The sequence below is a fragment of the Gavia stellata genome, chromosome 34, assembly GCF_030936135.1.
Source record: "Gavia stellata isolate bGavSte3 chromosome 34, bGavSte3.hap2, whole genome shotgun sequence".
Taxonomy (NCBI): Eukaryota; Metazoa; Chordata; class Aves; order Gaviiformes; family Gaviidae; genus Gavia; species Gavia stellata.
Window position 1 is genome coordinate 2,441,661 of NC_082627.1, and position 10,267 is coordinate 2,451,927.

At 49.9% G+C, this 10,267-nt stretch overlaps 1 protein-coding gene across 1 annotated transcript; it reads left to right on the forward strand.

Annotated features, from left to right (window-relative positions):
* Positions 1-3,045: 3,045 nt before the first annotated feature.
* Positions 3,046-4,768, forward strand: LOC132320269 (olfactory receptor 5AP2-like). The gene is made up of 2 exons (XM_059832543.1): positions 3,046-3,054; positions 3,899-4,768. Exons 1-2 carry the CDS (start codon positions 3,046-3,048, stop codon positions 4,766-4,768), a joined length of 879 nt encoding a protein of 292 aa, XP_059688526.1.
* The last annotated feature ends 5,499 nt before the right edge of the window (positions 4,769-10,267 follow it).

The following is a 10,267-nucleotide window of genomic DNA, read 5'->3' on the forward strand; positions in this document are numbered from 1 at the left end:
CTTCTGAAGCAGCTCAAATTCCTTCATATGCTGCTAATATTTCTTTTCAAGTTGGAGTGTAACGGGCTTCAGATCCCCTATATCCCCGGCTCCAAAACCCTAGAGGTCGACCTCGAGTCTCCCCAGGTGCTTTCTGCCAGAGGCTCCAGGTGGGGCCGTTATCCCCAGCTGAGGTGTAAAGCACATTTTTCACATCTTGTCCTGTCCGGACTGGCCCAAGTGCTACTGCACGAACTATCTCCCGTTTAATTTGTTCAAAGGCTTGCTGCTGCTCAGGGCCTCATTCAAAGTCGTTCTTCTTCCGGGTCACTCAATAGAGAGGGCTTACGATCAGATTATAACCTGGAATATGCATTCTCCAGAAACCTACAACACCTAAGAAAGCTTGTGTTTCCTTTTTGTTAGTTGGTGGAGACATGGCTGTTATTTTATTGATCACATCCATTGGGATATGACTACATCCATCTTGCCATTTTATTCCTAAAAACTGAAGTTCCTGTGCAGGTCCTTTGACCTTACTTTGTTTTATAGCAAAACCAGCTTTCAGGAGAATCTGGATTATTCTTCTCCCCTTCTCAAACACTTCCTCCGCTGTGTTGCCGCACATAATGATGTCATCAATATACTGCAGTTGTTTGAGAGCTTCACCTTGTTCCAGTGCACTCTGTATCAACCCATGACAAATGGTAGGACTATGTTTCCACCCCTGGGGCAGTCGATTCCAGGTGTACTGGATACCCCTCCATGTGAAAGCAAACTGTGGCCTGCACTCTGCTGCCAGAGGGATCGAGAAAAACGCATTGGCGATATCTATTGTTGCATACCATTTGGCAGCCTTTGATTCCAGTTCATATTGAAGTTCTTGCACATCTGGTACAGCAGCACTCAGCGGCGGTGTGACTTCGTTCAGGCCTCGATAGTCCACTGTTAACCGCCACTCTCCATTAGATTTTTGCACGGGCCATATGGGATTACTAAAGGGTGAATGAGTCTTACTGATCACTCCTTGACTTTCCAGTTGACGGATCAACTTATGGATGGGAACCAGGGAGTCTCGATTGGTGCGATATTGTCGCCGATGCACTGTCATGGTAGCAATTGGCACCTGCTGTTCTTTAACTTGCAGCAACCCCACCACAGAAGGATCCTCTGAGAGACCAGGCAAGCTAGATAGCTCTTTAATTTCCTCCGTACTCAAAGCAGCTATACCAAAAGCCCACCGGTGCCCTTTTGGGTCTCTGAAGTACCCTCTCCTGAGATAGCCTATGCCAAGGATGCATGGAGCCTCTGGACCAGTCACAATAGGGTGCTTTTGCCACTCATTCCCAGTTAGGCTTACTTCAGCCTCCAACACAGACAGTTCTTGGGATCCCCCTGTCACTCCAGAAATACAGATGGATTCTGACCCCTTGTAATCTGATGGAATTAGAGTACACTGTGCACCAGTGTCCACTAGAGCTTTCTACTCCCGTGGGGCTGATGTGCCAGGCCACCGAATCCACACAGTCCAGTAAACCCGATTGTCCCTTTCCTCCGCCTGACCAAAGGCAGGGCCCCTCTGCTCCTGGTTGGAGTCTTCATTACTTGGTTTTTGTAAGTGCAAAACAGAAGTTCCTTCCTCAGAATCAAAGGTACAGTCAGCCCTTCTACTCTGCCTAACAGACACTGGAGCAGTAATTTTCCTGGGTGGATGCTTTTTGGCTGTTGTTTTCCCTTGCAGTTCCTGCACCCGAGCTTCTAGTCTCCAGGGAGGTTGACCATCCCACTTCCTCATGTCCTCCCCCTGCTCACGCAGTGGTGTGCGCCACCAGTACCCTTTCGCTTGAACAGGGAAAAGCTGACTCTTAATAGCTGAGGCTTTGGTTGGAGTGCATGAGGAAAACCTACCCTTCTCAGCTTGCTCAAACAGGTTTTGGGTCAGTCTGTGTCTGTCCACAGCTGAGACACAAGCACATATGGAGGGAGCAAGACTATCTTCATATTCTCAGAGCTGTCTTGCCAATTCATCTCTAGTTGGTGCCTCAGTGTCTGTCCAGTTCATTGTCGCCAGGGTGTGGGTGTATGACGTCACTGCATTTCGTACAAACTTTCTCCACATGGACCGTGTGCACTGGATTTCATCCGGGTCTTTGGATGCCTGGTCATTATAGATCACCTCCAACACAGCTAATTCCCTCAGATACTGGATGCCCCCCTCAATGTTGGTCCATTTCCTTCGAGAATTTGCAAGTTCTTCCTTGAAGGGATACCTCTCCTTCACACTTGACAGGAGTCGCCGCCAAAGACTGAGGACTCCTGCCTTTTTTCCAATCCCTTTGTCAATGGCCTTATCCTTAGCAAGGGATCCCAGCTGCTGGGCTTCCTTACCCTCTAATTCCTGACTCCTGGCCCCAATATCCCAGCATTGAAGCAACCAGCTGAGAATTAACTCACCTGGTTGATGGCTAATATCTTTTCGCATATCTCACAGATCACTTAAGGATAGGGAGTGGGTGGTTTCTGTCTCATTGATTATCTCAGTCTCTTCCTCCCCCTGTTCTTGTGGCTGCTCTGCTGCAGAACAGGATGCCTCTTCTGATTCTTTCTCCTGCTCCCTCTTAGGAGAAGCTTCTTCATCCCTTACTAAATGAGCTGACTTCCGCTTCCACTGTTTCTTTTTAGTTATAGGGGCGACTGATACAGTGCCTGGTTTATTTCCCCTCTCTTCTTCCTGGGGGTGCTGCATAGTATCGAGCAGTGTTTGGTAGATACTGGCCAGGGCCCAGCACAGCGTGGTAAGTTGTGCCTCTCTGGAGTAGCCACAGCATTTTTTCTCAATCATTCTACTACTTCATCAGGATCCTGTAGTTGTTTGGGAGTGAAGTTCCAGACCACTGGAGGTGAGAAGTTCTCTAGATACCTGCCCATATTCTCCCACATGTCGTGCCACCCATGACCATACTCTCATGGAGCCTGGCTCATATTCCTAAATTGCTTGTTGGCCTTAGACAAAACTGAAGCAATATGTCTAAGGAATACCAATAGAAGTATTTTAACTACCCACGGATGTTCAAGGTACTGAGAAGCCATTGTAACGAGGGAGACAACACCACAGAAGGAGGAAGCAAGGGTGCCGTTCTGTATTTCTTCCACAAAATAACTCTCAGAGGAAGGAGCACAATTGTTAAATACATCCATGAGATGGTACCCAAAGTACAGTAACAGATTCAGCGCAGAGACCAAACACCAGATTACCCAGCTCAAGGTCAGTGTTTTAAAAACAAATCTCCCAGGCAAAACATCACTAATTACTGCAGAGCACAGCAAACTGAAAAAGCGCACAGCAATCTTTAACAAGTACAGCAAAGAAAAGATCATGGTGCAGATCAAATAAACTAATGTTGACCTGTAACTTTTAACAGATAGAAGTTCTGTTGAATCTGTTATTATCTCAAACCCTTTGTGCCCCACGTGGGGCGCCAAAAAGGACTGTCATGGTTTAGTCCCAGCCAGCAACTAAGCACCACACAGCCGCTCGCTCACTCCCCCCAGGTGGGATGGGGGAGAGATTTGGAAGAGTAGAAGTAAGAAAACTCGTGGGTTGAGATAAAGGCAGTTTAATAGGTAGAGCAAAAGCCGCACAAAGAAGCAAAGCAAAACAAGGAATTTATTCAACACTTCCCGTCGGCAGGCAGGTGTTCAGCTACCAGTTCAGGTGCACCCCCAGCCTACTCGCTGGTGGGGTGGTGTGAGGAGCAGAAAAGGCCTTGACTCTGTGTAAGCCCTGCTCAGCAGTAAATAAAACATCCCTGCTTTATCAACACTGTTTCCAGCCCAAATCGAAAACACAGCCCCATACTAGCTGCTATGAAGAAAGTTAACTCTATCCCAGCCAAAACCAGCACACCCCTCCCTCCAGACACTGCTCTTCGTCCTCTTGCTCATCATCTACACTGCGACTGTCTTTGGGAACATCCTCATCGTTGTGCTGGTGATGGCAGATCAGCACCTGTACACCCCCATGTACTTCTTCCTGGGCAATCTCTCCTGCTTGGAGAGCTGCTACAGCTCCACCATCCTGCCCTGGCTGCTGGCCAGCTTCCTGACTGGGGACAAGACCATCTCTGCTCCCGGCTGCATGGCTCAGTTCCACTTCTTTTCTAGTTTTGCTGGTACTGAGTGTTACCTGCTGGCGGCCATGTCCTATGATCGGTACTTGGCCATAGGCCAGCCTCTGCTCTACGCAAGCCTCATGACCTGGAGGGTGAGTCTCCAGTTGGCAGCTGGGTCGTGGCTGGGGGGACTGCTGCTATTTGCAGCACTCACCTTCCTCTTATCTCAGTTGCAGTTCTGTGGCCCCAAGGCAATTGACCACTTCTTCTGTGATTTTAGTCCATTGCTGGAGCTCTCCTGCAGTGACACCAGGGTGCTTACACAGGTCGCTTTAACCTTTGGCTTCTCGCATGTGGTATTCCCTTTTCTGTTCACGCTGGCCTCCTACGTGTGCATCACAGCTGCCATCCTGAGAATCCCGTCCCTCACAGGCAGGCAAAAAGCGTTCTCCACTTGCTTCTCTCACCTTACTGTCGTCACTGTCTTCTATGGCACTCTCATCACTGTCTACATGCTGCCCAGAACAGCCCCCCTGAGGCAGCTCAACAAAGCCTTCTCCTTTTTCTACACCATCCTCACGCCCCTGGTCAACCCCCTCATCTACAGCTTGAGGAACAGGGAGGTTAGGGAGGCCCTCTGGAAGGTGCTCAGGAAAGCCAAGGCCTGCTCCTGGTAGGAGAGAGACAGTAGGGACAAACCACTTGCAGGTCTTTCACAAGGGCAAGCGCTGCAGCCTGAGTGCATCTCCAGAAGTGTGTGCCTCTGAGCCTGCTTCAAACTGGTATGGGGATGAGAGGAGAGCTCTCAGAAAGAAAGATTCTTGTATAGGAGAGACTGTGAAAAATGTAGCGGGTTGGCTTTTCCCTTCATAATAAACGCGTTGGTGATCTTATCAACGTGAACCATTGAAATGACAAAGTACTCCTTTACTAAGAAAGTAGAAGAAGAAATTTGGGATGACATCTGAGTATCTTCCACAGACAAGTGTCGGGGCACATCTTTGCCTGCTACAGCTGTGTTCCTCTGGCTCCAGCTGGAGCTTTGTTCCTTTCTCTTCACCTTCTGGTAGGGAAACAGGGACAGCCCCCATCCTAGCTCCTTCACCCTTGGAGGATCAGGCTTTCCTTCTCAGCCATATTTCTCTACCGGAAAGCGTTTACTCAGCCTTCCTCCAGAGCCCAGGGAGAGGAGTGGGCTTGGGGGCTGTATTCCCACAGATCTTGACTCCTTCGGTCCCCTTTGAGATGGGAGCCTTTGCCACCAGGGCACACAGCCGACTCCTCTTCAGCTTCCTCACCAAGAGCCCCATGGCCTCTTCTGCAAAGCTGTTCTCTGACCACTTGGCCCCTCTGGCTTTTTGCATGGGGCTTTTGGGTTTACTCCACCCCGATGTGCAGGACTCTGCCCCTGCCTTGGCTGGATTTCAGCATGCTCCTGAAAGTCCCATTCTGCAGCATGTTGAGAACCCCCTCAATAGTGAATCCAGAATCTCAAGCAGCAGCTAACAGAGACCAGAGCTCTTGGGTCACTGGCAGATGGGCACTGAAGGATCCTCCCCTGGTTTAACCTAGGAGAGGCTCAAGAGAGAGTCTATAACCTTGTCACAAAGGGATAAAATGATCCTCGGTCTCCTGTAAAGAGCAAACTCCTTGTGGGATATTGAACGAGGTTTGTGGAAATTTATAAAGCTTGTTTGGGGGTGTTTGAAGAGGACTGTAGGAGCACACCAAGATTATGCTAGGTGGTTCAGAAGTGCCAAAGGCAGGGAACTGGAGGGATCCAGGTCACTCAGAGAGGAGACAGCATGGGAAACCACAGTGGAGGGCCAATGAAGGGGACCAGCCCCATGTCAACAAGGTACTGATTGGTACACGTGCCTGGGTTAGCCTGGCACCTGATTCCTGCCTTGCTTGAAGGTGGGTGTGACATCGGATTTTTCCCAGTCATCAGAAACCTCCCCATCATCATGATCTTTCCACCCTGTTGGAGAACAATCCCACCTTGACATCGCCCAGCTTCCCTGGCAACCTTGAGTGCATCCCCTCTGCTCCCAGACACATGTGAGCCCAGTTTGCTTCTGTGCTCTCTACCTTGATGTTCCCCCATTGACCAGTGGGTCCCTATTTTCCTTCACCTTTTTTTTTCCCCCAAAGTGCAACAGCTTTTTTCATTGTTCATTACTTCCCCCTTTAACAATTTTGACCTCTAGCTATGCTTCAGCTTTCCTAATGCCACACATGCCAAGACTTGGACAACCTCTCCATCCAGGGTAGAAAATCCATGTCTCTATCTTCCCTGAACTTCCTACCATGCATTGAGCAGCTGGTCTGTCAGCTCTCCTGGCCCCATGGCTTCCACTGCTGTCTCCCATGGGATCCTTGCAAGGAGAGCCTTGAACAACCCAAAGTCTCTTCTCCAGCGGGCGAGGGTTTGGGTGCATCCTACATGCCTCCTACCAACATCTTTCCCCATGCAGTGGTCACACTGCTCCCACACTTAGGCACCCTTGGGTGTTTATCTGAGGTCCAGGTCATGGCGTCCATGGGTAGGACTAAAGAGAAAGGAGGCCGCTGTGTCCCAGTGGAGATCTTGGCCAGGGGTTGAGCTCTACAGGACCACATAAGGGGCAATGGGAAATGGCTCTTGCTGCTGCAGGAAATACAATAGCTTCAGCAGGACAGGGGATACAAGCCCACCAGGCAGTGATGGGGACCACACAGTATGGTGGGTGCAACACCCCCCATCCCCACCCCGACCCAGGACTGGGGTTAGGGGCCCAGGCATCTTGGCTCTGCTGGACGTCTCTCCAGTGAGCCCAGAAACCCCAACCCAAAGAAAAGAAATGCTGAGACATTTCACTGCTGAGAAGGCAAAAGCTGGCTGAAGGCTTGGGAGCACTAGTGCAGGTGTCCCACCACCTGTGGAAGAGTCCAGGGAAGGTTCCAGAAGAAGGGACCTCACAGGCACCTAACACAGCCACCAGCCTGATCCTGGACTTCAGAAAGGAATGACTTCACAAACACAGATGCCACTCATGAGCCTTCTGCTGGCCAATCAAGTGCCCAAGCATCAGTGACGCCATAAGCAACCTGTAACAGCCGTCATGTTACATACTCAGGCAGAAGTGACCTCACAAGTACCAAGCCTAGTCACCAACCCTTGCCTGGCCTAAGCGGAACTCTGCAACACATGACTTGACACACCTACGGGCTTGCTCATGGTCTCTCAGGTTCTCAGGCAGCAGCACCCTCATAAGTGGCATTCAGGCCATATGTCTGCTGCTGGCCTGTCACAGACTCAGGCAGAAGTGACCTCACAAGCACCTAGCTCATCCATGAGACTGGTGCTGGTCTATCAGGCACTCAGGCAGCGGTGACCTCCAAATCAATGTCCAAGTGGTCCGCCTGCTTCTGGCCTATCAGAGCTTCTGGCAGCACTGGCCGCAAAATTAATATCCAGTCCAGGTGCCTGCTGCTGGCCTGTCCGGTACTCCTGAAGGAATGACCTCATAGGCACTGAACCCAGCCTTGAGCCTGGGGTTGGCCTGCCACCTGCAGAGACAGGGGTGAACTCCAAATGAGCATCCAAAGCGTACGCCAGCTGTGCAGGTACCTGGGACTACAGCAGCAGTGACCTCTCATGGTTTAAGCCCAGCTGGCAACTAAGCACCACACAGCCGCTCACTCACTCCCACCAGGTGGGATGGGGGAGAGAATCAGAAGAGTAAAAGTGAGAAAACTCATGGGTTGAGATAAAGACAGTTTAATAGGTGAAGCAAAAGCCGTGCAGGCAAGCAAAGCAGAGCAAGGAATTCCTTCACCACTTCCCATCGGCAGGCAGGTGTTCAGCCATCTCCAGGAAAGCAGGGCTCCATCACGCATAACGGTTACTTGGGAAGACAAACACCATCACTCCGAATGTCCCCTCCTTCCTTCTTCTTCCCCCAGCTTTATATGCTAAGCATGACATCATATGGTCTGGAATATCCCTTTGGTCAGTTGGCGTCAGCTGTCATACCTGTGTCCCCTCCCAACTTCTTGTGCACCCCCAGCCTCCTCACTGGTGGGGTGGTGTGAGGAGCAGAAAAGGCCTTGACTCTGTGTAAGCACTGCTCAGCAGTTACTAAAACATCCCTGTGCTATCAACACTGTTTCCAGCACAAATCCAAAACACAGCCCCATACTAGCTACTGTGAAGAAAATTAACTCTACCCCAGCCAAAACCAGCACAGACCTCACATTCAACATGCCAGACATTGGGCTGCTGCTGGCCTACTGGGTTCTCAAGCAGAAGTGACCTCACCAGCAGCTACCCTAGACATAAAGCCTTTTGCTGGACTTTCATGTCCGCACAGAATCATGTAGATTGAAAAGGACCTTTGGAGATCACCTAGTACAATCCCCCTGCCTAAGGGGACTCAGCTAGAGCAGGTTGCCCAGGACCGTGTCCAGGCTGGTTTTGAGTATCTCCATGAATGGACACTCCACAGCCTCTCCAGGCAGCCGGTGACAGCCTCATGCACCCGTGATGCAGAAATCCATTTGCTTGAGTTCAGGTTGAATTTCCTGGTTTTGAGGTTCGAGGCCTAAACCATGTGCCCTGGGTGGGAAGGCTGAGGGACACGGGCTTCTTCAACCTGGTGAACCTCCTCCGGTGAGGGTCGTCATCCAAAAGGGATAAACTCACTGGAAATGTTTTAGCGAGAAAGATGGGAAATGATAGATATAGACAGAATGAAGGAGTTGGCTGAAGAGATAGTTAGCCTACTGAAAGACAAGGGCAGGCTGCTAACTCCCTGAAGCTCAAAGCAGCACCTGGGTAGTCGAAGAGATCTGGCTGAGCAAGGAGTAAGGGGAGGGGAAAACTGGAGAGCAATGGAGGGGCATAGGTCCAGATTGCCTGCCGAGAAGACACCTTTAGACCTGGCCATTTTATCAGGACAGGTGGAAAGATTCAAGAGATTAAATACAGAGGATCATGGACAAAGTACTGGCAAAGCAAGTACGGGGGAAGGCAAGATTTCTTCTCCTGCAATTAATACTCTTCCTGGAAATTCCCATTCTTGCATGGTGGGAAAACATTGTCATTTCATAAAAAAATAGTGAGTCATCTCAGCTGGTGAAAAGGTGCTCATGTGTTTTGAAAAGTTGCAAGCAGTTCCAGGCAGAGCTCAGTTGTCTCACCATGGACACTGAGGGACACTTGTAGAGGCCCCAGTGTGTCTGAGGTGGTTCCCCATGGCTGGTCACTGTTACACAGGACAGGAGGTCTCCTGCAGGAGACCAGAGCCCCTTGAGAGCTGCTGACAGAGGCCAGGCAGAGGGTCCCAGGACACCTGCACTGGCACCAGCCATCTCTGTCCCTGTAACTTAAGACATCTCTGTCCCTGTAGCTACATCCCACCCCAGTTCTGGAAGTCCTCGTTTCTTTCCAGATAGTAATTAAAAGAAATGTTTGTGAAATCCCCCAAAGACTGGTTTATCAAAACAAAACAAAGCTAAACTAGGAGGAAATAAACACAAAGAATCAAAAAAACCACTGAAAACTACTTTAAAAAAGGTCTTTCTTTAAGATCTTTCCTCATTTCTTCTTTGTTTCTTTTTTATTGGTATTTTCTAAACATTTCTATCACAATAAGGCCTGCAGCATTAAAAAAAAAGTTATCTCTATGTCTTGCAGAGTTCCCAGTGTGCTAAAAACCCTGCCCACCCAGGAGCATCCATGCCACTCCTCACTCTCTGCACAAAAAGAGTCACCCACCAAGGTGGCAGCCTCTCTCAGCTGACACAGGGAAGCAAGGTGACCAGCTTCAGTGAAACACCCTGGGTTTGGGTGGCCAGATTTGCAGTCATCTCAACACATGCCTTTTACATTGTTGACTTAAAGGGGTCTCTGGATCACCTATGAACACTCCCTTTTCATTCCCTCCAGGTTAATGAAAAGTGACGCCTTTTTAGGTGAAGAAAGGGAGGAGACTGATCTCCTCCAGCAACAGACACCTCAGTGCAGATGTCTGTGGCAAGTCAAGTTTTCTAGACTTCCCTTTCTAGTCAATGGAGAGAAAGAAGTTGTCTCGACTGACGTGCCTGGAGATACTTTTCCTGGTGACCAGCTAATGCTCCAGGAGGGCTCCCGTAGGTCCTGGGTCAGGTTTCCAAGCACCCTATGGGTACTT